The sequence below is a fragment of the Oncorhynchus tshawytscha genome, linkage group LG05, assembly GCF_018296145.1.
Source record: "Oncorhynchus tshawytscha isolate Ot180627B linkage group LG05, Otsh_v2.0, whole genome shotgun sequence".
NCBI classification, from domain to species: domain Eukaryota; kingdom Metazoa; phylum Chordata; class Actinopteri; order Salmoniformes; family Salmonidae; genus Oncorhynchus; species Oncorhynchus tshawytscha.
This window is the reverse complement of record NC_056433.1, coordinates 53,540,326-53,568,032: the sequence shown is the minus strand read 5'-3', so window position 1 is coordinate 53,568,032 and position 27,707 is coordinate 53,540,326. Positions and strand designations below refer to the sequence as shown.

The 27,707-nt window shown below is 42.5% G+C and overlaps 1 protein-coding gene across 1 annotated transcript in view; it reads right to left on the bottom strand.

The window, feature by feature from the left end:
- Positions 1-317: 317 nt before the first annotated feature.
- LOC112250856 (fibroblast growth factor 10) overlaps positions 318-27,707 on the bottom strand; it is a 43,846-nt gene continuing 16,456 nt past the window's right edge. The window contains exons 2-3 of the mRNA XM_024421343.2: positions 4,558-4,661; positions 318-2,174 (exon numbers count right to left, since the gene is read on the bottom strand). Of these exons, the coding sequence (XP_024277111.1) occupies positions 1,980-2,174; positions 4,558-4,661 (299 nt within the window). The 3' untranslated portion in view covers positions 318-1,979. The remainder of the gene's footprint in view (positions 2,175-4,557; positions 4,662-27,707) is intronic.

Here is a 27,707-nt window from a genome sequence, read left to right as displayed (position 1 = left end):
TAAAGCTATGTGACTAGACATGTTTCCCTTCAAAGAAATGTCACATTGACAGTCTGAAAGGTTAGCCTCCCCCCCCCCCCAATAGAGGCCATTCATCCCCATCTTTCCAATCTGCAGGGTGAAAAGATTCAATGGCCTCCCATGCTACCAGGCCTTCATTGTGATTAAAGACCCATGATAGCCCATTGAAGAGCTCATCGGCAGAAGTATTTTACAAGTCAGGGGAGGTCCACTACAGCATTGAATGTTCATGTTGTTATGATGATAATGCAGATTATGTAACTCTGATGGAGATAAGTGACTCTTTGAAAATGGTGTAACTTATGTGCATTTTATTGAAGTTCACCAGGCTGAACATGAATCAAGGCACTCGCTTATGTTGTTATGATGACAGTGTTCAATTGACAGACCAGTATTGTCTGCTTAATAGCTGACTGATAGTTGAAACGGTGTTCTGGTAGAAACTGTCATTGCTGACCGCTCAGTAGATGATGATAGTGATGTTAGGAGGTGCCATATTACAGTAACACGTAGTATAGACTCAAATATGGAATGGAATACAGTTAGGATTTTCAGACTAGACACAAAATGGAGGCAATAACATCAACTTCAAATGTTATACGGTACAAAAAGGCTTAAATATATTAAAAGTTCTATTTGCAACAGGTTTTTGAAAATGGTAACAAGACCTGACAAGACGATGCAATAACCAGTTACCATACGTTAGAAATGAATGGGTAGTCTTAGCACTGTGAAGAAGTGTACATACAGCCTCAAATGCTCAACGTGTTTCAAACGGAGTACCGTATGCATTTAACTACTGGACTCTGGAACTGACCTATCAGAGATAATGTCATGAGTCTCACTTTCAAAGATTGACCCCTGAGCTAGTGGTGTAGGATTATTGAATGAGAGAAGGAGGCTGAAGCACACCCCACTGGGCACAGATGTCATTTCAGCATCTAGTTTGGATTTATATTTGGTTGAGTCACCATGTCATTGAATTTCGGTAAACATTTAGGTGGAAAATGGCAAAATTCCCTCATGTTGATGACTTTTTGCAAATCCAATCAGTTTTCACGTTGATTCAACGTCATCACACTGAATTATTTTGTTGAAATGATGTGGTAACAATGTTGTTTCAACTAGTTTTTGCCCAGTGGGACTTCTGCAGAGCTCACACACTCATTTCAGAAACCCAAAAGAACCGATAGCCAGATGTCGTCAGTTTATGTTTTTTTCTTATAGCAGACATCCATGGGTATGAACGTTCAGTCCAAATGTTTTCGTCAACAAGGAATTCTGTCCCCTCTGAAGTCCAGTCAAGTGCAAGAGCCCTTTTATTGTAAAGGACATTCAGTATCTTAAGAGAGTCCTCTCTCAAATGCTTTAGTTACTTGCTCAGATGAACATATTTGACAACCTAAATCAATGTTCAAATCTGTTCACTGTTTGTCAGGCTTCTTTCACCAGTTGTTTGCTTTAATAGCATATTGTAAGGTCACTCAAGGAAAAGCATTGTCTCCTGTAGAGTCACAAATGAAGGGATGGGAGGGAGGCAATATATAGACAATTCTCGTACCCTTTAAAGGGGGGGCATGTTTCAATTACACACTTTTGCAGACGACGGTGGTGTCAAAATTACTCCTGAACACAGAAGAGCGTCATCAATGTCATCCCTCAGCTTGATAACCAATCATAATAATAATAGACATGCTGTATTTACACAATATTAGCAGCTTTACTTCTGGACCTTGCACTAAAAAAGGAATAACTTAAACGCACTGTATTATGCCCCCACTGCGATCTCGACAAACAAAATTGTGTATAAAACCCCAACAAATGTACATATATGGGAGAGGGGATGTATAGAATAATAATAACATCATCAATAGTTATCTTGATAACAACAATACTAGTAGGATGGACTGGGACTGTGGTGGGCTGGTTGCAAAGCAGAGCAGAGCCTTGTTGTCCAGCTATGAGGGCAGCATGGGGAGGAAGTGGGTGGAGGGGTGTCTCCTCCGAGCTTTGTGGCCTCGCCGGGGCTTCCCCCTACCGTTCAGAGACACAAACATCTGCCTGCCGCCGTGTTTCCAGCGCAGGGAGGCGTACGTGTTGTAGCCATTCTCCTCGATGCGCTCCTTGAACTTACAATTAGGGTTGTACTTCATCTGCAAGTGAGAGAGAGAGAGAAACAGAGAGAGAAACAGAGAGAGAAACAGAGAGATAGAGAAACAGAGAAACAGAGAAACAGAGAGAGAGAGAAACGGAGAGAGAGAGAAACAGAGAGAGAGAGAAACGGAGAGAGAGAGAAACAGAGAGAGAGAGAGAGAAACAGAGAGAGAAACAGAGAGAGAAACAGAGAGATAGAGAAACAGAGAGAGAGAGAAACAGAGAGAGAAACAGAGAGAGAAACAGAGAGAGAAACAGAGAGATAGAGAAACAGAGAGAGAGAGAAACAGAGAGAGAAACAGAGAGAGAAACAGAGAGATAGAGAAACAGAGAGAGAGAAAACAGAGAGAGAAACAGAGAGAGAGAAAACAGAGAGAGAAACAGAGAGAGAAACAGAGAGAGAAACAGAGAGATAGAGAAACAGAGAGAGAGAGAAACAGAGAGAGAAACAGAGAGAGAAACAGAGAGATAGAGAAACAGAGAGAGAGAAAACAGAGAGATAGAGAAACAGAGAGAGAGAAAACAGAGAGAGAAACAGAGAGAGAAGAGAGAGAAACAGAGAGAGAAACAGAGAGAGAGAAAACAGAGAGAGAGAGAACAGAGAGAGAGACAGAGAGACAGAGAGAGAAACAGAGAGAGAAAACAGAGAGAGAGAAACAGAGAGAGAGAGAAACAGAGAGAAAACAGAGAGAGAAACAGAGAAACAGAGAAACAGAGAGAGAGAGAAACAGAGAGAGAAAACAGAGAGAGAGAAACAGAGAGAGAGAAACAGAGAGAACAGAGAGAGAAACAGAGAGAAACAGAGAGAGAGAGAAAGAGAGAGAGAGAGAGAAACAGAGAGAGAGAGAAACAGAGAGAGAGAGAGAAACAGAGAGAGAGAAACAGAGAGAGAGAGAAACAGAGAGAGAAACAGAGAGAGAGAGAAACAGAGAGAGAGAGAAACGGAGAGAGAGAGAAACAGAGAGAGAAACAGAGAGAGAGAGAGAAACAGAGAGAGGGGAGAGGCAGGTGTTTATTATGACTAGAGGGACTAACTAACAGCAGCAGTATGGACATACCTCTGAGCTAGGGACAAAGCTCTATGTCTGTTATTGCACTCAAATGTTCAATATGCTGCTGTGTTGTTATGGAGCCTTTTGTTGTGTGTTCAGAGTGAATGGCCAATCACAGTGAATGGCAAAAATATATATAAGTAGGTGACTGTTATGGTTGGACCATGGTCAAGAAGATAGTTTGTTACTGAAATACCAACATGAAAAAGCATAACAAACCATCAGATTCATGCTTTTTCATGTTGGTTGTTTCTTCCTTTATCTACTTCTGAGGCTAAAAACAGAAGCAGTGATTTGTGTCAATATACATGCACAGCCTAGGCAACAAAGCCCTCTCCACTTTGCCATGGGTGGTTGAGCTTCTTATCTGTAAGTGAGTATGACCTAAAAGATGTGACCGTGACAACCGATTCTAGAGAAATCCCCTCTACAGGCCTCTATCAGTCCGAGATCACAGGGCCCTTATGGAGATAGCATCAGCCTAGCGTGATTCTTCTGCTTAATGATCATTTAGGGAGGATTCAGTGGGAAGTGAATGGAGAGGCTTTGGTAGGCTGATTGAGTTAATCTATGTCCTATTTACACTGGTGGCAGGGTGAAATAACTGTCTGCAAACTTGTCTCATCACAGCTTCACAGTACTGACGGATTGCCAGCTCCAGATTTCTCTCTCTCTCTCTCTGAGCTGTAAAACACTTAGTGCTCTATTCAGTCTGTATCACTGAAACATTACCGATTGCACGATAGAAATGTAAAGGTCATTTCTGGTTGAGACGACATATTCAGCGTTTACCGGGAATGCAGTCTCGGGTGACGCGGAAACATTGCCTTTAAATTTCAATCACACTGTAACACTGAACTTCTGCGATACAGATTGAATAAGCGCCCTTAGACACCACGGCATAGGCAGCCTCATTACATGACAGAGAGAGAGAGAGAAAGAGAGAGAGAGAAAGAGAGGGAGGGAAAGAAAGAAAGAGAGAGCTGGCTGTGTGTGAGCACAACTGCGGGCAGACGGCACTCTAGACCTTCACAAATTCCTATTTTGTCATCTCAGTTCAGCTTCCTTTTCTTGGCCATCTATTTTGACAGTGGATCAAGCCTCACTTCAAGTCATGCATGTGAGCATCACCTGTAGCTATCATCAGGCTTGGCCCGGGTGTATAGCCATGATTGATACTGCAACTCTGGCCTGCTGTGGATTTTCCTAGTGGATACCTCGAAGACTCACTTGAATGGAATGATCCGTGTTTGTAGGAACCATCAGGGTCCCCTAGCTAGAACCTGGCCCCCAGGGTGTCTTGTGAAACAATGTTGCAAGGTGTACCTACCGATCCAAAGAGTGTGCCTTTTTTGGACATTGCTAAGTACAGCCCGGTGCTGACAGATTTGATGGCGACGACTCCCACACTGACAGATCGGATTTCCATTAGACCTGAAAAAGAAGGATCAGGAATCTGTTAGAACAGGGGAGTTTCCCCATCAAAGCCATTCATTACCGATTAGGAAACCAGACGGCCATATGCCGAGTTTATTCCCAAGACGAGAGAAAAATATGCACAATGGTCCATTTAAACAATTTCCTTTGTGAAGAGACATCATCTACGATGCAGTTCCTCAACAATTGGCTCCCTGAGAATGACTAGACTGCAGAGAAATAAATACATTTGAAAATAAGCTGTGTATGTCATACAGAAATATAGTGATATGATTCAAATCCACCATTTCAAACACATATCAAAAACAATATTCAATAGGAAAAAATCTATTTACTCTTAAGACATTGTTTTAAAGTTTTAAAAAAATGATTTGCCATTCAAAAACCTTTTCCCGAGCTCACTGGTGTGCATCCGACCATGGCCTGATGTATCTACACTGAGTATACAAAACATTAAGAACAACTTCCTAATATTGAGTTGCACCCCCTTTTGCCTTCAGAAGATTTGTCGGGGCATGGACTCTACAAGGTGTCGAAAGAGTTCCACAGGGATGCTTGCCCATGTTGACTTCGATGCTTCCCATAGTTGTGTCAAGTTGGCTGATACAGAAACTGTTGAGCATGAAAAACCCAGCAGCATTGCAGTTCTTGACACACTCAAACCGGTATGCCTACTACCATACCTCGTTCAAAGGCACCTAATCTTTTGTCTTGCCCATTCACCCTCTGAATGGCACACATACACAATCAATGTCTCAATTGTCTCAAGGCTTAAAAATCCTTATTTGACCTGTCTCCTCCCTTTCATCTGCACTGATTGAAGTGGATTTAAAAAGTGACATCAATAAGGGATCATAGCTTTCACCTGGATTCCCCTGGTCAGGCTATGCCATGGAAAGAGCAGGTGTTCCTAATGTTTTGTACACTCAGTATACACCATCTCAGTAGACTGACTGCAGCATACATCACAAAGGGCATTATGGGCTGGGTCCCAGCCTGCACAGGGAAGGAGTGCCATCCTCCCAGACCTGACACTGACACTCCACCCGGATGATACCCGGTGTTGTTTACCAGGGAGACACAAAGCAGCGTCTGATGGCCACTTACACCAACCTCTTACCCACTTTTACCATGAAAGATCTGGCAGTGCTGCAGGCTAATTGTTTCCTCTGGGCACAGATTGCAAACAAGTCCCATGTAGCTTGGTCTTAATCTGGTTTTAGTCTACACAAAAGGCCCTTAGCCATTGTCATGACGATAGACACAAATATTTTGGAAATGACCTAAGGGCCTTACCGTGGGGGCCTGAATAGAACCTAATTGCTGGATATGCATTTCCCTTGGATAACTCCTGCTGGCTTTATTTGGACAGTCTCACCTTCAAAGGTACCCTGATGTGGCCTGCTATCTGATCTGAACACACATCCCTCCCAACAGACACCACCAGCCATGGAAACCCAGTTTAGAGGAGAAAAACATGTTGAGAAACATGATGTTTTTTTTTCTCCTCCTATGGGCACCTCTGGATGTTGCTGAAAAAGGAAACAAGGCCAATAAATGGCCTGTTGCCTTTGGACAGGGCCTGTAAACACTGTAACACATCAAGGTGCTGAAGGAGATGTGGACCCCATGCCAGTAGGAAATGAAGCAGGAGCCGTAAACTCGCAAAGCGCCCAGACCAGAGGTGCAGCATTGCTCATGCAGAACAACATGTGCTGAAGGGGGCAGCGAGTGAGTTTCCGAGCAGGGTTCCTGGTTAAAACCCATCCAGCGATGAAAAATAAACGCCCTCCCCAGGGTCCTGAGCAGGTGCTACTCTCCAGCCACTGCAATCTTTCCCCCGTTTATTTATGTAAATCCAGACTTTGTTTGGATAGAAATTAGGAAAAATGTGTACTTGGCAGCAACAGTTGACTTAATATGTTTGGGGATTAAATAATCAGTCTCAGATCAGAATTCAAACTGCTATACTGGATTTTCTAGTTCCCACCTGCCTGTATCTGGATAGATCATACAATGGTATTGTATGATAATAGTAGAAAGGAGTAATGGTCTTAGGGACAGGGGAAATTCTTATTCAGGGGAAATCCTTATCATCCCACTTATTGGGATAGTTAAACCACATTACAAAAGTACACATTGGTTTCCTTACCCTGTAAGCAGTCTATGGACAAGGTATGATAGCAATTTATTCTTTGGTTTAGTTTCCCTGTCACTGTTTTCACATGTTTATGTTAAGCATTTAAGCATTTGTACCAATATTAGCATTTGTCGCGCTGTTTTTATTACGGTGCGCGAAATGTGCCAATACATCAGTACAATCTACAGTACTTTTTCAGTTTTTCAAAATGCCAGCGTGTTGAATCAAATGTTGGGGTCATGTATACCCTGCTAATGACCATACAAAAAAAGAGTAACGAAGAACAATGTACAGCGGTAAGCGCATGAGGGCCGCCATCTTTACGCACCTCCAGGCATCTATTTTCGGTTGGCGTTAAGACCGCTCTTGCGTCAAACGCACGTTAGTTTTCAGTTTGCAACTAAAAGCTGATTTAGCGGTAACGCAGTAGGTTATGGCATGAATTTTGACAGTGGAAACGCACACTGCCCACACGCACACGTGACGCACACTGCCCATATGCGCATGGAACAAGAGTAGCCTAATGTGCTTTTGGTGCCTGTATACTTCGTATTTAGAAACGAATGCTTTTTTCCCATTTCGTTTTATTTGATTAAAAACCAAGCATAGCCTCAATGAAGGCTTCGATAAAGGGTTTGGCTCCTGAGACCGCTTGGAAATAAATCATCATCATTAAAATATCCAGTTTGAGAGGAGTAAAAAAGAAAGCTGTCAAAGAACACACATCAGCACAGTTTCACATTGCACATCACTCTCTCGTTGAATGACATGTGCCACTCATCCTGACAACCCATTCAACCGTCAAGCAGCACACTGTCCTTAACCATAACAACTTACAGTACCATACATAACACTGACATTTATTTTTTATCTAAGCATTGTAGGCAGGCCCACATTATTTTAGCCATGCAGGTCCCATTTTTGAACGTGCGTTAAACCCCCTCCATGATGTAGGCATTCCCATCATGTAAACAGAGATGAGAACCTCTGTGAATACCGTTGAAACTCGTATTTAGAGATATCTGTAACCTATAAAAATGTCTTGTTTTCCATGTAATTGTATTACATCCGAACGTATTAGAATGATTCACCTTCCTGATTTTTTTTGGTGACAACATTGCGCTTGCAATGCAACCTCTGGAGATGTGTGAATGCGATCGGATCTGTAAAATGGTTCCGATTATTTTCAGAAAACATAGGCCTGGTTGGGAACAGTACAACGGTATAATGGATATTCTCCGTTTCTTTTTATATTAACTGGATCTTTATCCAGTTAATGTGCAAAGTTAGGATGTGCGTAAAACCCTCCATAGTCTGCGTTGGTTTAATATTATACAGTGCCTTCGTAAATTATTCAGACCCCTTGACCTTTTCCACATTTTGTTAAGTTACAGCTTTATTTAAAAAGTTGCTTCAATTGTTTTTTTTCTATCAACAATCTACACACAATACCTCATAATGACAAAGCAAAAACAGGTTTTTAGAAATGTTTGCTAATTTATTCTAAATAAAAAACTGAAATATTACATTTACATAAGTATTCAGACCCATTACTCAGTACTTTGTTGAAGCACCTTTGGCAGCGGAGTCTTCTTGCGTATGACGCAACAAACTTAGCACACCTGTATTTGGGGAGTTTCTCCCATTCTTCTCTGCAGATCCTCTCAAGCTTTGTCAGGTTCCATGGGGAGCATTACTGCACAGCTATTTTTAGGTCTCTCCAGAGATGTTCGATCGGGTTCAAGTCCGGGATCTGGCTAGGCCACTCAAAGACATTCAGAGACTTGTCCCAAAGGATCTGTCTGTACTTTGCTCCATTCATCTTTGCCTCAATCCTGACTAGTCTTCCAGTCCCTGCCGCTAAAAAACATCCCCACAGCATGATGCTGCCACCACCATGCTTCACCGTAGGGATGGTGTCAGGTTTACTCCAGACGTGACGCTTGGCATTCAGGCCAAAGAGTTCAATCTTCATTTCATCAGAACAGAGGGTCTTGTTTCTCATGGTCTGAGAGTGTTTATGTGCCTTTTGGCAAACTCCAAGCAGGCTGTCATGTGCCTTTTACTGAGGAGTGGCTTCCATCTGGCCTCCGTCTGGCCACACTACCATAAATGCCTGATTGGTGGAGTGCTGCAGAGATGGTTGTCCTTCTGAAAGGTTCTCCCATCTCCACAGAGGAACTCTAGAGCTTTGTCAGAGTGACCATCAGGTTCTTGGTTACCTCCATGACCAAGGCCCTTCTCCCCCGATTGCTCAGTTTGGGCAGGTGGCCAGCTCTAGGAAGAGTCTTGGTGGTTCCAAACTTCTTCCTTTTAAGAATGATGGAGGCCACTGTGTTCTTGGGGACATTCAATGCTGCAAACATTTTTTGTTACCCTTCCCCAGATCTGTGCATCAACACAATCCTGTCTCTGAGCTCTAAGTACAATTCCTTCGACCTCATGGCTTGGTTTTTGCTCTGACGTGCACGGTTTCGAATTTGATTAGAATTATTCATTCTCTTTTTAGGCCTTATCAATAGTGATTTTAATCTGGCTTATTGGCAATGTTTGGCATTTCCATGCTCAGCCATAATGCAATTTATTGTTGGCCTAGCCCCTGTGAATGCTATTGAAGACATGCAATTAATTAGAACAATGTGGATGTCACGTCCTGACCTTAGTTCCTTTTTTATGTCTCTATTTTAGTTTGGTCAGGGCGTGAGTCGGGGTGGGCATTCTATGTTTTGTTCTATGTTTTGTATTTCTGGTTTTCGCCTGGTATGGTTCCCAATCAGAGGCAGCTGTCAATCGTTGTCTCTGATTGAGAACCATACTTAGGCAGCCTGTTTTCCCTCTATGGTTTGTGGGTAGTTGTTTTCTGTGTCTGTGTTTTACCATACAGAACTGTTTCGGTTTTCATTTATTTCTCTTGTTCTTTTGTATTCAGTGTTCGGTTATATTTCATTAAAATATGGACACTTACCACGCTGTGCATTGGTCCGATCTTTCCTACTCCTCCTCAGAAGAGGAGGAAAACCGTTACAGTGGACTGTAAAGGGATTCAATTTAACATATTTTGCAAAGATAAGTCTATATTTTCTTATTTCATTTCTGTAAGCCATTTAATAAACTATAGCGGACTAACATTGAAATTGGAGTTGATTCCAAGGCAATACATAAAAGACCATAAATACACAACTTGATAAAACCACATATTTCGCCATGGAGCACGTTCTGATTGGCCAGTGACGGGCCAAGCCTCAACACATCCACAACTTGTTCATTCATCAAAATACAGCCCTTTTGCGCCAAAGCCAGCAAGTGCCCGATAAGTGTGATAATGAAAATAGCAAAAATATTTCCAACACACCCCTGAACCTATAGTGCCACCACCTGCGCTGAGATTTACCATTGTGAGGTTTGTTAAAATAGAGCCCCCGCTATTGATTTTGAAGCTCAACAAAGTTATTTACGGTGCCTTCAAAAAGTATTCATAGCCCTTGACTTATTCCTCATTTGGTTGTGTTACAGCCTGAATTCACCCATATACACACAATACCCCATAATGACAAAGTGATCTTTTTTTGGGTCATTTTTACAAGTATTGAAAATGAAATACAGATGAGAAATACTCATTTACATAAGTACTGACAATTTAGAATCACATTTGGCAATGATTACAGCTATGAGTCTTTCTGGTTAAGTCTCTAAGAGCTTTGCACGCCTGGATTGTATAATAGTTGCCTGTTATTCTTTAAAAATATATTAAAGCTCTGTCAAATTGGTTGTTGATCATTGCTAAACAAGCATTTTCAAGTTTTGCCATAGATTTCCAAGTAGATTTATGTCAAAACTGTAACTTAGCCACTCAGGAACATTCACTGTCTTCTTGGTAAGCAACTCCACTGTAGATTTGGCCTTGGTTTTAGGTTATTGTCCTGCTGAAAGGTGAACCCAACCTGCTCTCCAGTGTCTGGTGGAAATCAGGTTGAACAAGATTTTCCTCTCGGATTTTACCTGTGCTTAGCTCCATTACGTTTCTTATTTATCCTGTAAGACTCCCCAGTTCTTACTGGTTAGAAACATACCCATAACATGATGCAGCCAGCAATATGCTTGAAAATATGGACAGTGGTACTCAGTAATGTGTTGTATCGGATTTTCGCCAAACATAACACTTTGTATTCAGGACAAAAAGTGAATTACTTTGTTACATTTTTTGCAGTATTACTTTAGTGCCTTGTTGTAAACAGGATGCATGTTTTGGATTTTTTTAAATTTTGTGCAGGCTTCCTTCTTTTCACTCTGTCATTTATGTTAGTGTTGTGGAGTAACTACAATGTTGTTGATCCATCCTCAGTTATCTCCTATCACAGCCATTAAACTCTGTAACAGTTTTATAGTTAGAATTGGTTTCATGGTGAAATCCCTGAGCGGTTTCCTTCCTCTCTGGCAACTGGATTAGGAAGGATGCCTGTATCCTTGTAGTAACTGGGTGTATTGATACATCATCCACAGTTTAATTAATAACTTCACCATGGTCAAAGGGATATTCAATGTCTGCTTTTCCCCCCCAACTTCCAATAGTTGCCATTCTTTGAAAGACAAATTCCACATTGACATTATGGGGTATTGTGTGTAGGTCAGTGACAAAAAAAAAAAAAGTTATACATTTTACATTCAGTCTTTAACACAACAAATTGTGGAAAAAGTCAAGAGGTGTGAATAGTTTCTGAAGGCAGTGTATAGATGATTTGAACATGATGCGCTAAAAATGCTAATATCGGTCCCATGACTTGAATGGGATTTGTACCACAAATGCTAAAATCGTAACATGAGGAAACAGTGCTAGGGAAACTAAACCAAAGCATGGATTGCTGTCATACCTTGTCAATAGACTGCTTCAAGGGTAGGGAAACCAATATGTCATTTGGGTGAACTATCCCTTTAAGTGACATTGTGAAACCAACCCCTCATTAAATAAGATAGCCAAAGACAGTGTCAGCATCCCCTTTCTTCCTGTCTATCCTGCCAGCATGGAGCGATACACAGACTCCCAGCTGCTAACACCATTATCCATGCTTACCAGGTTAAGTCATTCACATCATACACACACAGAGAGAGACAGAGAGGGTAAATAAATAGAGGGCCTGTTGAGTCTTTCTTCTCTGACATGTGTGTGGACATAGAGACCCATGTTTCACACAGCTGCAGTGGTGAGGCCAGCCCAGAGCCTTTAAGGGCACGTTAGCACTTTGATGGCAACGTCCCCTTTACGAGCTGTGTTTACAAACACTGGGCGTTTTGGTGGCAGGGAGCGTGCAAGCGACTCATAAACTAATAGGCCCAAGCCGGCTGGTGATTGGAGCTCACCGTGGGTTTATGGGGACTTGTCCAGTCCAATGAAAACCGCTGGTGCCTGAAAGTACTGCTGCCTCTAATTGCCATCATTTGCTGCTCTGAGCTCCAGGCACAGTAGGTGCTACCATATTCCTCACTCAGATATGTAGACTACAGTATGTACTGAAGGCACGGAGTGGTTAAAATGACTTTTCCCCTGAAGTATCAAATGCAGGCGTGTGAGAATTGTTTTGCGCTTGTTTCGATATCAGAGAGAAAAAGACTTCCATCGACACCCATGCTCAAATCGTTTTCACCATTCCTTTTCTCCTGTTATTTCATCCTTACATGGCAGTGTAGCTGCCAGCAGAACCAGCATCTAAGGACATGAGATGGGGATTTGATATTGCTTAGAGAAAGTGCTTGGTCTCTGGACACTTGACCAGGCATCCATAAAGGTCACTTAGATCCATACTGTAACTCTTAGTCACCTTTGAAAAGTCAGGTCATTGTGTTCAAAGCTGGCGGCAGAGCTAGTTTTAACCACCTTTTCTAAACTTACATGTTACATTCCCAAGGTCACTAATACTGGGCTAGCTGCAACAACTACAGCTAAGACTTCTGACTTACTCCAATGTGTGGCTTTATTGACCTAATTTGTACTTGTGAAGCTAATGACCATGAGTACTCACATTACAGTTAGCCTGCATGTAATGTGTGAGAATATGTGTGTCATATTATACAATGAGTGTTTCTGCGTTTTTCAATGCAATATTAACCAATTGTTGCCTGTGGACTTGCAATAAAATAAGAAATGATTCAAGAAAAGGAAGCTATTTGTAATCATGCTGTTAATATTGATTAGGAAGGTCGTTTTTGCTTACTTCTTGCCCTTGGCAGAATCTGCTAACCTTTGACATGTTTTGGCCAGAGCTGTCAATAATCCGAAGCTGCTATTACTAGCAAGTCCTACGCTATACAGGACTAGTCAAGTGTGGACTGACCATTTTTTTAAAGCATAGAAGAAGCCTTTTTCCCAGTGTTCTTTTACTCTTTCTCTTTCCATTCATTCCAGCTTTTGTGGAAGTGAGCCCCTCGTCAGATCATTCAGCCTTTTCTCACGTAAAAAAAACAAAAACGCATTAAGGGAAGCGAGAGACACTCTCACGGGGTTCCTTTTGTCAGACTCATGCTATGGGAGGAGGAGGGAGTGGGTACAGGTTGTAGGTACTGGTAATAAGAAGGGGGGGGGGGTCATAAAACTATGTCGACTCCAATTCGCCCCTCCGTCCCCCAATAAGTCTTTGTTACTTACAGTACCTGAGAGGTGGAGGGGAGACAAGATCTTATTAATGACTAAGCTTTTTGTTGGACTTGGAGGGGGGTGGGGGTCGGGACTTTCCCTCCCACCACAATTAAAAAGCAGGGGATAAGGAAGGAGCAGAGTCGAGTGAAAGACCTTCTTTTTGGGTCTTTAATTTCTTGGGTTGCCCCCTTCAGCAGCCCTCCATGGCCCGGTGCTCGACCAGGAGAGAGCCTGGGAATCTGGGCGCTCCCGCTGGGCGCCTGCTCTTGATTGACATACCTTTTCAATTATTTCACAGTTAGCTTGCCTTTTAAATGGAGAGGGCCCTGTTTTTTTCCCTCTGCCCTCCTTTTCAAAACACAAGCTTTTCATGTTGGGTCTTCGCTGCTGGGCCTAATGGCTGTGACCAGCACCTTTGATCTGAGCTGACCCCCTCAGAGGGCTGGGGACTGGGTCCTAGCAAAGGCCTGTGTGTGTGTGTGTCTTTGTGTGTGTGTGTGTGTGTGTGTGTGTGTGTGTGTGTGTGTGTGTGTGTGTGTGTGTGTGTGTGTGTGTGTGTGTGTGTGTGTGTGTGTGTGTGTGTGTGTGTGTGTGTGTGTGTGTGTGTGTGTGTGTGCGTGCGTGCGTGTGTGTGCCTCTGTCCAAGTGATCCCCGGCAGACAACTCTTTATGTAGAATTACTCTGGTATTAAGCAAACAGTTTTTACTTTTATCTCAACTTAGGTCACACGTTTTAAATGAATTCGCAGAATATGATCATCTGTAGATCTCTGCTACAGATATTAGGGTTTTACAGTAGGAAACACATGGAGGATAAGGAAAATCATTCATATTTGCTTCAACTATTATTGTCTGTGACTTATCTGTGTCTGATGAGGGGAGAGACACCTATCAGTCTGTCCTGCTCTGCCTCTCATAACTACTTTCACCTGTACGTTTTATGGACACTCTCTTCTAGAACTACAATAATTGCAGACACTCTGTTTACACACAACTTTCTCCTTGACCTGTAGATAAGATACTGTAAGGCAGAGCAAACGCAGTACTAGTTTCATGACCAACATTTGAAAGGAACGTCTCTTACCAAAATGCATAGGCTTTTATACTCGTGGGTCTCAATAAGATAAAGTCAAAGAATGAGTGAAGAAAATAACACCCTCACAACCCTAACACAGGCAGCTGACCTATCCATCAGTTAGTAGGCCATTCAATAACAAACATCCTCCTCTAACTGGTTTCAGTCCCTGTCCAAGCTGACAGCCTGGTAGCATAACGCCGACCCACATCGCCATGCGGTGAAGAGCAGCCTGACGTTGTGGTGACAGATCAAGGCCAGAAGCATGTCATTGGCAGGTTCATCGCTCTCTCTCAACACAGCTCTGAAGGCATGGAGTTACCGGAGGCAACAAGAGTTCACCTAACAGTGGGTCTCCAAGGTATGTCGACAGGGATCTGTAATGTGAGATCCTCAAAATATTCACACAAAAAAGAGTGGATCATAACTGTTTTTTAAATATTGTACATGGTTGAATTTATTGCCTGGTCGAAATAACACATAATAGACCCCCAATAATGTCAAGGCATTCCAACTGAACGAGTAGCTTTACTTTTATAATATGATTGATAAACATTCCCTATAGCATTGCATTGGTACATAACAGAAGTACATAACATAATGGGAATTTTATAAATTACATGTACAGTATAGTATGGAGAATGGCTATTGGATGGCTGTGGCATTAGTCTTGACAGTGTTACCTCTAGATTGAGCGGCCCATTAGTTTCTAGCGATAGCTGGCTAATAGATGGTGAACGACGTGTCAGGGACCCAGTGCTTTCGGCTAAATTACCAGAATTTACCTGGAAGCTTGATAATTCTATCATGTGCAAATGCTTCATTGATACCGTACATGTTTTTTAATGAATGAAACCTGATCTTCTGTTAACTACCAGTGACAGTGTTGGGACAGAAAGGGATCCCTGCAGGAGACACAGTCTGCTGGGAGGCTAGAAGGGACTGGCTTACCTTCACATAGGAGCTTGTAATTGAGTCAGGGTACATGAACTCACAGTCCACTAAAGGAAAAGACAGCAGAGATATAATATTAAACAGCTTTAAATCTTACACTGTATATTAATACACGACACTTGGTACTTTTCGTGAAGCCCGGTCGCACTTGTCTCAGTGATATACAGTATGTCCACAGTGTAATGGTATGCTGTGACTCTGACATCCTAATTTAAACATTAGCCGCTCAGCTTTCAGCTTTCAAACAGCTTTGATCTCTGGGAAAACAGAGAGAGGTAGATTTAGGTAGACTTTATGTTGTGCCTGTGCCTGATTGGCCCTGTTACATCATGACATGAAAGCAAAGATAGGCATTTTATGTCAGAGCAGGGAGGGAGCAGGCAGCAGGGCTTGTTTGGGTCAGGGTGCTGCATGGTGCTTGTGGCCACATGTCTTTCCCATTAACCTGTGTCTAAGGGGGAGGTCAGGGAAAGACAGGAAGCAGCATTGATCAGGCTCAATCTCAGCGTCTGCTCGCTGAAACCAGAGGACAAAGGCCAGGCAGGGGAGAGGTACAGGGAAGGGCAGGGAGAGGGCAGGGAAATCCCCTTAGAGCCCCATACCATGACCGACGGGGTGGGTGATTGAGAATTACAGCTGGAAGAGAGAGCACCCCCGCTGAAATATCGCCCTCTGAAACAAATTTAGAGGCATGAGAGACCTTGATTAGCCAATTGGGGGAGAATTCTCAAAGCACTATTTCCAATCCTGGAGGGCTCAAACGGTTTGTTCATCAGAGAGCAGAGAGAGAGAGGATAGAATTGGATATCTAGCCCTGAAGATGTTCATGCCAAATCAATGCACCATAACTAATTCCAATACTAGGAGAAACTAAGAAACATACCAACAAAAAAACGTAATATTTCAACCTTCAGAGGTGAAACATGCTTTTGAGTATCGTCACATCACATTCACCTTTCATTTGACTGGTGAATAATCATGTAATTATCTTCAGGGATATTGGTTTAATTTAAAACTCTATTCACACCGGCTTCACGTAGAAAACGAGCAACATTGTATGATGGGGAATTTGTGACCTTTGGTTTTTACACCAGTGTTTTGTTTTTATAACTGCACGTTCCATAACTAATATGGCTGTCAAAAGGTAATGTCAGTTTTATGCTCAAATACATATGGTGTGATGCCCTCACCTGTTTACAGGACTGACTGGTGCTGGACATTTACAGTCTCTTTAACGGCCCTGTGAGTGCCACCCCAGAGCAGTGCTCCAGAGCTGCGGCTCCGTATTGCAGCTGTGGAGCTCACGGCTCAGCGTCAGGGCAGTGGCCTGTGTCTCCGGACATGCCTCATACCTATTAAATCTCACAAGACAAATATGATTTATTCATCCCACCCAAACAGCTATGAGACACATCTCCTTGGAGCAGAGCCGAGTGGCTCCGTCAAGCAGACACACACACACACACACACACACACACACACACACACACACACACACACAGTGTGTATTAAACAGTATACACATACAATAATGTTTTGCCTCTAATCGCTGACTGCTTTTCTTAGTAAATAGATACAAAAAAATTTATTCCTTTATAACCGTTCATTTCCAGACCCAGACAAACTTCGGACCCAGACTTAGATGAGATGAAAGCTGAATATCAGAAAAAAGCCCACACCAACTTGATGAAATCTCAGTCTCTGCAATAACATTACCTGAATATCTCTCAGGTCTACAACATGTTGGAGACATTCAATGCAGCAAAAGTAGCCAAAGTGAAAAGTTTCCAGCCTTTTGGCCTGTGCCTTTTGGTTCTACTCTGTCTTCAAATGAGGTAAGACTGTCTGGGACTCTTGGCTTCCAGCTATTCTAACAAGTAATAAAGATACTCATGGCTAATTTAACTCTGTCATTTCTGGCCGGTTTTGATCATTCCTCAAAGTAATAGATGTTGTTTTTATAAAATGGTTGGATATTTTTTTATAATTATAACCACAGCTAATTCTGCAGGATAAAACAATACAGTCTGGTACATATGCTATGACACACAGCTCCACTACCACACACATGCTAAAACCCCCTGTCTCTCTGAGGACTTACAAGTGTCCTGCATGGTGTTTTTATACAATGTGAGTATCTATACAATACCCTATCTCCTGATGACATGCATGTGTGCAGTACAGTGGACAATAATGTTTATAGCCTATCTATACAACACCCTGCCTGATGACTACAGTAACGTGATTGATAATGTGGTCAGGGTAAGTAACAACACATCAGCCACGCCGATCTTCAACACGGGGGCCCCTCAGGGGTGCGTGCTCAGTCCCCTCCTGTTCAACAATGAAATGACATAACTCTACCCACAGCACCATATTTCGGTTACTGTCCCAACGCTCTAACCCATGCAGTTCACTCATGACTGCATGGCCAGGCACGACTCCAACACCATCATCAAGTTTGCCGAAAACACAACAGTGGCCTGATCACCGACAACGACGAGACAGCCTATAGGGAGGAGGTCAGAGACCTGGCTGAGTGGTGCCAGGACAACAACCTCTCCCTCAACGTGATCAAGACAAAGGAGATGATTGTGGACTACAGGAAAAGGAGGACCGAGCACGCCCCCATTCTCATCGATGGGGCTGCAGTTGAGCAGGTTGAGAGCTTCAAGTTCCTTCGTGTCCACATCACCAACAAACTAACAAGCACACCAAGACAGTCGTGAAGAGGGCACAACAAAACCTATTCCCCTTCAAGGGTCTGAAAAGATTTGGGTGGGTCCTCAGATCCTCAAAAGGTTCTACAGCTGCACAATAGAGAGCATCCTGACTGGTTGCTTCACTGCCTGGTATGGCAACTGCTTGGCCTCCGACCGCATGGCACTACAGAGGGTAGTGTGTACGGCCCAGTACATCACTGGGGCCAAGCTTCCTGCCATCCAGGACCTCTATACCAGGAGGTGTCAGAGGTAGGCCCTAAAAATTGTCAAAGATTTCAGCCACCCTAGTCATAGACTGTTCTCTCTGCTACAGCATGGCAAGCGGTACCGGAGTCTAGGTCCAATAGGCTTCTTAACAGCTTCTACCCCCAAGCCATAAGACTGCTGACATCTAATCAAATGGCTACCCAGACTATTTGCATTGATTTGATTTGACTAGAGCATTATAGAAATATTTGCAGTGAGCTCCAAAAGTATTGGGACAGTGACCATTTTTGTTGTTGTTTTGGCTCTGTACTACAGCACTTTGGATTTGAAATGATACAATAACTATGATGTTAAATTGCATACTGTCATCTCTAATTTGAGGGTATTTTCATCCATATCAGGTGAAGTATTTTGAAATTACAGCTCTTTTTGTACATAGTCCCCCATTTTATATAGAGCCAAAACAACAAAAAATGTCACTGTCCCAATACTTTTGGAGCTCACTGTATATGATGTACAATATCCTGTGTAATGAAGGAAATGGAAATATGGTGAGAGGAATTCTGGATGTACCTGCGTCTGTGTTCCCTTCGCATGCGGACCAGCCCGCCAAACAACAACGGGCGATTGACAGAAAGGAGAACAAGAAGAAAAGAGTTGGCAGAGCTTGCTCCTTCCCTGCCCAGATCTCGCCTGTTGTTCCCACATTCCTAGGGACCTCTTGGGGGATGAGAGCGCCGATGGGCCTGATAACATTATTTGCCTGCTGTCTTTTAATCTATCAGTCCACACTCACTCACTGCCGAGCTATCTGTGTGTGTTGGGATAGACTCACACAGACATGTCCCATACACACTGGACAGCTCCACATAGACCTGTAGTTTAGGGAAGTTCTAGGGAATGTGCAGTGATATTTTATTATGTAACCTTTATTTAACAAGGCAAGTCAGTTAAGAACAAATTCTTATTTACAATGACGGCTTAGGAACAGTGGGTTAACTGCCTTGTTCAGGGACAGAACAGCAGTTTTCTTTTTTTTACCTTGTCTGCTTGGGTATTCGATCTACCAACCTTGTGGTTACTGTCCCAACACTCTAACCACGGTTAGAGCGTTGGGCCAGTAACCGAAATATGGGGCTGTGGGTAGAGTTATGTCATTTCATTGTTGAAATGATCTTTGACTTCAGCATTAGTCCCCTCTATAGAAGAGGGAGACACCTGCTTTACATTTTGCTCTATTGTTGTCCTACGTTTTCAAGAATTGGGCAGCGGAACGTGGCTTTAAATGGCACAGATATTGCACAACGGCATGTGCAAATCCTAGAAAATTCCAGATGACAGTATCCTGATGGGATATCTGTTTATTGTGATTGAGTCTAGCCTATGGCATGCTACATCATAATAAAGTCACGCAAGGTTACTTCAAGTTCCCGTACAGGCACTTGGATCAAGATGACGAAGTAAAGAAGTTAACGTCATATTCATTGTCGATACCTTTCCTTTAATTAGACACTAAGAGTGTCAGTTAAGTGGAAACATAACAACAGTATCGAGAGAAACACACTATGCAACCTTTACTCAACATAGATTTGACACAAAATTCCCAGATGATAATGAAAATTCCAACTGTGATTCTCTTTTCAGAATGCATCTAACCTATGACCCTGGCTCTTTTTATATAGTGTTTTACAGTTATAGGCTATGGTTAAGTTGTTTTATGTGTCATCTTCTAGAGAAACACCCTTTTGACACTGTCATACCCAGTATAGTTTAACAAGCACATGTCACAGGTCATGCAGTATAATGCTAACAGTTGATAAATGATCATTCAATATCAAATTCAATGACATACTACTAGTATGGAAACATAAATTCATCCTTATTCTGGCTATATTTTACTCTAACCCTCTGTGCCAGTGAGTTAGGTGTGCAGAACAGAAAGATGTGCCTGTGTGTGTGAACTGGCTGAGCTCAGGTGAAAGCTGACTCTCACACTCCCTCGGCCCCGGCTGTGAGGGGTGACATTCTCTCACACACAATCCCTCTCTGGTACAGTTTCAGGGCCAGCACAGCACTCTGCCCTGTTTCCCCCTTTATACTGCTTCTGCTGGGAGAAGTGCTCAGGGGATTAGCCACGTCCTTCAAAGGCCATTCAAGTAAATGACAGGTATCCTGTTTCGGCGGTGCTGGGACAGGCCAGATGAGGAGCGCAGAGGCCAAGCAGGAGAGCAGGGGTCAGCTTGGGACAAAAAGACAGGGCCAGCGTGGGCCTCACTCTATCTGGCTCACTCCCTGGCTCCCCAAACTGGGGGCCCTGTGTTTATGAATGGTCCGCTTGATGGGACCGCCGAGACATTGTCTCGCACTGGTAACTTTAGTCCAGCGCATTGTTTTCAGATTGTGGTGTCTTTGTTTTCTTTTGGGCATGGCTTCCCCTGATGGAGAATTTATTCAAATAAAAATGAACACTTCTCTCATCAGACTAGTCAATTAAACAATGTTGCAACTTAGTAACTATGATCATTCACATTGCCATTTGCATTTCAACATAAAAGACTAAGCCGTATGAAATGAAAGGTTTTGTTAAAACTAACTAGGATTTTGGAGGAAAAATGTTTTAGGTAACGAATGGATTCAGGTTATGTCATGTTAATGTTTCCCTCTAATGTGGGGATGTCAGATTCTATCATACTAGTTCGTACCTGGCAGCTGTACTATATCAACTTGGACAGAATCCTTGCCAGACAGTCCTTTCCCTCTGCTAAACATTTTGATAAAATTGCATTTAGATTTTGCAATTCCATCAAAGGCCTACATTTGAATACTTGGGACGGCCACACACCATTGAAGTTTATCAGTCCATCGTTTTATCAGTCTACATCAATCTATTGGACAGTGTGTAAGACATTATGAGACAGATACAGCTGATAACGCTGCATAGATGGCCATAGGGAGTTCCGTATCCTGCCATTTTCTCTGGACAGCACACACACACACTCTGCCCCTCGGCCACCACCGCACACACAAACACACACACACTCTCTCGCTCGCTCTCTCTTTCTCTCTCTCTCTCCATCCTCGCCCCACCCGGTGAACTGCAATCTAGCAGAGCTGCGGAAGTGTTTCATTTACCAATTACCGCTTGCAGATAAAGCACACGTTCCCACAGTCTAGAAGGCCAGGGTCAAATGTGACCAATTAGCCCATCCCCTCCAAGCAGAGATTACCAGATTTATCCACAGTATAACAGGGCAAATCCTTCAGAATCATGACCCACAACTAGTATGGACCAACCCAAAGACACATAGTACAACTCTATAACAGTAAAACAACATTGCAGAAAACAGGCAAACAGTGCACGTAACGTGGGTTGCCTTTCAGGTACTAGGCCTAACTATGCAGATACTGAACAAGAATGTGAACAGATTGTTGATGTTCAGTATCTTTAAAAAAAAGTGTTTTATTTGTTTTTAGGGGGTATATCAGCTGGAATATTGCAGATAGATTGTGGCTTCCATCACTGTAACTGTCTACATCACTTCCAGTCCCCCATATATGTTTTTGCAAATATATATATATATATATACATACATATACATGCATACATGCACATACATACATACACATATAAATAAATAAATACATACATACATACATACATACATACATACATACATACATACATACATACATACATACATACATACATACATACACATACATACACATACATACATACATACATACATACACATACATACACATATAAATACATACATACATACATACATACATACATACATACATACATACATACATACATACATACATACATACATACATACATACATACATACATACATACATACATACATACATACATACATACATACATACATACATACATACACATATACACACATATAAATACATACGTACATACATACATACATACAGTGGGGCAAAAAAGTATTTAGTCAGCCACCAATTGTGCATGTTCTCCCACTTAAAAAGATGAGAGAGGCCTGTAATTTTCATCATAGGTACACTTCAACTATGACAGACAAAATGAGAGAAAAAATTTCATAAAATCACATTGTAGGATTTTTAATGAATTTATTTGCAAATTATAGTGGAAAATAAGTATATGGTCAATAATAAAAGTTTATCTCAATACTTTGTTATATACCCTTTGTTGGCAATGACAGAGGTCAAACGTTTTCTGTCAGTCTTCACAAGGTTTTCACACACTGTTGCTGGTATTCTGGCCCATTCCTCCATGCAGATCTCCTCTAGAGCAGTGGTGTTTTGGGGCTGTTGCTGGGCAACACGGACTTTCAACTCCCTCCAAAGATTTTCTATGGGCTTGAGATCTGGAGACTGGTTAGGCCACTCCAGGACCTTGAAATGCTTCTAATGAAGCCACTCCTTCGTTGCCCGGGCGGTGTGTTTGGGATCATTCTCATGCTGAAAGACCCAGCCACGTTTGATCTTCAATGCCCTTGCTGATGGTAGGCTTTGTTACTTTGGTCCCAGCTCTCTGCAGGTCATTCACTAGGTCCCACCGTGTGGTTCTGGGATTTTTGCTCACCGTTCTTGTGATCATTTTGACCCCACGGGGTGAGATCTTGCGTGGAGCCCCAGATCGAGGGAGATTATCAGTTGTCTTGTATGTCTTCCATTTCCTAATAATTGCTCCCACAGTTGATTTCTTCAAACCAAGCTGCTTACCTATTGCAGATTCAGTCTTCCCAGCCTGGTGCAGGTCTACAATTTGTTTCTGGTGTCCTTTGACAGCTCTTTGGTCTTGGCCACAGTGGAGTTACATACATACATACATACATACATACATACATACATACATACATACATACATACATACATACATACATACATACATACATACATACATACACAAAAAACATACATACATACATACATACATACATACATACATACATACATACATACATACATACATACATACATACATACATACATACATACATACATACATACATACATACATACATACATACATAAAAACATACATACATACATACATACATACATACATACATACATACATACATACATACATACATACATACATACATACATACATACATACATACATACATACATACATACATACATACATATCCACATACATACATACATATCTTTAAAAAATATACATATTTATTTTATTACTGTCTAACCCTACCACTCCTCCTCCAATTGGAGTAAACCAGTGAACAACAACCCTTAGGCCTGTATTTCCAGCTTATACATACTACATACATTTTATGGACACAGTCTATTTTACAATCATTTTATTTGGTTTGTTTTTAACTCTTATCCTTCCTCTACCTTCCACCTCTCCCATATATTTATGATGTCCATCCGGTTTGATTTCTATTTGCCATATCTTTCGAACTGTGCTCTTTTCAAAAATGTTCTTAACCTATATACGTTTTACAGGCACAGTATATTTTACATGAGTTATCTTGTTGTTATTAGTTAACTTCAGCTCCATTCAACCCCTCCCATCTATCTCTTAACATAATCCATATTGGATTTATATTTGCCATATATTTCTCAACTGATGTGATGTTTCACAAAAGTTCTGAACCTTTCTATTCTCATTGTTTCTACAGATTGTAAATTGAAAATATACATGTTCAGTATCTTAATTTGATCACCCTGTTGTTGCAGGACATTTCCTATTGTAGTGTATTCAAAGTTTAGAAAGGCTTCTAAAGTTTGTAATTTTACACTTTCAAATGTCAGACTTGATTTGCCCTAACAAAAAATGGATCACCCTCTACAAAAATGTCCATTGATTATAATACACACAATAATTCAAATGTCCTGTTGCTGCAGGATTATTTTGCTGCTGTGAGAAACTGGTCAAATTAAGATCCTGCATATGTATAACAGCTTGTTGACAAATTATTACAAACATGAGTAATTCAAGATAGGGTATGCAGTAAAATAGGTTAGTATGGGAGACCTCCCACTCTGCCACACAGATAGCTAATACTTTCATCTGTAAACACAACCACAACCTGCTCATAATTGGAATGCAAACATGCATTGATTGACTCTCCATGCTAGCTGTATTATTAACACTGAGTTCCTCAGGCCTGCAAAGTCTAATCTGTGAGTGTGTAATGGAACAGCAATCCCCCCGTCAACTCCCTCCAGCATGAACGATCAGACAACAATTCCTCAATACTGATGAGACCTTAGAGGCATCTTGGCGGTGCACGAGAGGGTGGGGGGGGGGGTGGGGGGCAACTGATGAATTGGAGAGGTGAACGGGGTTAACGAAGCAACGGTCTGGTCGTCTGTCTGTGCCTGTGTGGTACAGAGGGTGCCGCAATCTGACCCGAAACATTGGCTTTTCTTTAATCAGGGAGAGAGAAGGAGGGCAATTCCTCCAAATCATAATCTGTAACGAGTGAGAGGCTATCAAAGGCAGATAGTTACGGGCAGATTTGCCTTGCGCTTTGTGACTCACGGCTTCTGCAGTTTCCTGCACTTTGCTATCAAAAGGGGTTCGGCCGGGATTCGAATCTGAGGTCATTCCCCCAGTGCCACTAAATTGCAGTTGGAGTTGCATCTGCAGCTGGTTTGCTGTCCAGACGCAGGCACCGGCAGTCCTCTCTGACTGGAAACAGAACCAGAGGAAAACAAGGTCTTGTTTATCATTTCCTACCTTCATCTGTGGCGGCCACTTGGAAAAAAAGTGTAACACTAATTCAGGACCAGCCACATCTGAATTTAACCAGAGAATGTCAGATAAAACACTGGAGTTCCAACACTGAGGTACAGTGAGAACGTGGCGCTCATGTTTACACACCTGATTATCATGCTATCAGACTACATGCTATTTCATTAACTCATTTGAAATTCACTTAGCTCCCTTTAGCCTTAATTAACCCTATCGAGCCCAGTGATGACATCTGGCTTCTCTGGGTTTCTTTTGAACCGAGGTGTGTGTGTCTGCGTGTGGTGGGGGATGAGGTTGAGTGAGACGAGGTGTGTGTGTGTCTGCGTGTGGTGGGGGATGAGATTGAATGGCTCGTCAGGTTCAGCTCAGAGAAGTTCCACTGGATGAATATGACACAGAGCAGTCTCCCTGGCCTCAGTTTGCCCCGTATTTACATTATTAAAATGAGACGGGCAGACAGGGAGGTGACAGGCGGCACAAGAGGGAAATCAGGGCCCTGTCAGAACTGTCACTTGCTCCACTGGCCAAAGGGCCCTGACCCCAATCCTATCCACTGCAGGGGAGGAGAGAGAGAGGAGGGGGGAGGGGGCTGGCATCTAGACCCTGTCTGTCTGCTCATCTCAGTCACCACACACACACACACACACACACACACACACACACAATTGTTTTACTATCCTTGTGGGGACCAAACAATTTGATTCCCATTCAAAATCCTTTTTTCCCTAACCCCAACCCTAACTCCTAACCCTAAACCTCTAACCCTAATTCTATTAAAACCAAAAACACACCCACACTCACACACGTCAACCAGCTCATGTTGCAGCCGCTCCAACTGTCACTGGCAAAGATGTGTTGAAAGCCTGCAATTTTAAACACATCGAAATATTCTGTCTTGGAACGCCTGGCTACGGATGGCTGCAGGCTTCATGGGGGGACTTTCATCGCCTGCTCCACACTGTTAGCTGACTCGCATTCTTCATGAGTCATAGTCATTCCAAAATAGATGCTAAATTATCTGATATCTGAAGGCCCCGTCCCATATGAAAGTGATTTTTCACTATACTCCCTCTCTCTCTTTCCCTCTCTCGCTCTCATTCATAATATTTCTGGAAAATAAGCCCTCAGCTGGAACCAGGATGAAGTTGATCATTACTGTAACTGCTCAATGAGAGGGACTGGCTTGTTTTAGATGAAATCCTACTGATCTACTTCCTTACTGCAGCTGTCCGTGGAGAAAGACCACTGACACTACAATACTTTGTGACCACCCTCTGTGCTTTAATGAAGAGCATGACCTCCTGCACACGCACACACACACACACACACACACACGCACACACGCACGCACGCACGCACACACGCACACACACACACACACACACACACACAGAGATCTTAATCTACTACAAGGTGAGGTCTGGATCTGATTACGCATTAGGGGAAGGAAAGGCACATCTTTTTCAGTTTAGAGTCCACTTCATGCTCCTACAATGGCACAAGTATAAACACTGAACATGCATTCTAAAACACACACGTACAAGTTCACAAAGAACTTTGACACGCTACTCAGATCCTGCTCATGTTCAATTAGCTAAATGCTCCCCCTGATACAAAGCAGGTACAGAGAGCGTGTATGTAATGTCCTTTTAGAGGAAGGTGGAGTGCATGGTCTAAACCTGATGGTATGCAGGGACCTGGGGAGTTGACTTTCACATTTGCATTCATTATCCACTTCCAGAAATGGCTAAGGTTACAGTACATCAGATAGAGTCTGTAGACCTGCTCTTTGCTTGACTTTGGACGGGCATACAAAACTACAGTAGGTCAGACTATTCCGCCTATCTGGAATATTGTACTGCACTTGTTTTGTAGATGTGTATGTGTCTGTCTGTCTGTCTGTCTGGCTGGGTGTGGTCTAGTACTATAAAGGGGTCAGGGTTCACTTCTCAGGATGACCCACTAACCACTCACTCCTGTAATCTGTGAAATCACACCCTGTCCTAGAAACGTGCCAGAGAACGTCTCACACAGGAGGACCTTGGATTAGTGCCAACGATTCATACCAACAAACCCAGCACCATTGTATAATAATGAGTCATAGAGATATGGAGTAACGATAAGGCCTAGTAGTAAAACCAAACCAATTTTCCCAATAAATGTCATTCAAATAACCTGTATAGCTGTTATTTCCAGTATATTTCACTGTGACACAATGTGACTTCCCTGTGGAGACGTAATTAGCCAGATATACAATCTATTACACACATAGTAGCAGTCAATGAAGTCTCTCAGTTGCCTGACAGCAGGTCATTATTTACTGCAGCCATGCAGGCATGTTGCTGATGTGAGGGACTTGGGTCCAGAGAGCTTTCCACACAACACTTCTCCTCCCTCCACAGACAGATGAGGCAAGGCAGGTGGGTCTTTCTGGCCGGGCCCCAGACTGAAGTACGCAGGAAATGGAGGGGAGGCGGAGGCCCAGATTTACCTGAGTGTTGAGGCGCGTGGCGTCTTAACCTAGCCCTGTTTTATGGTTGCATATTGCATCCTTTATGACCCAATCTATGGTAATCT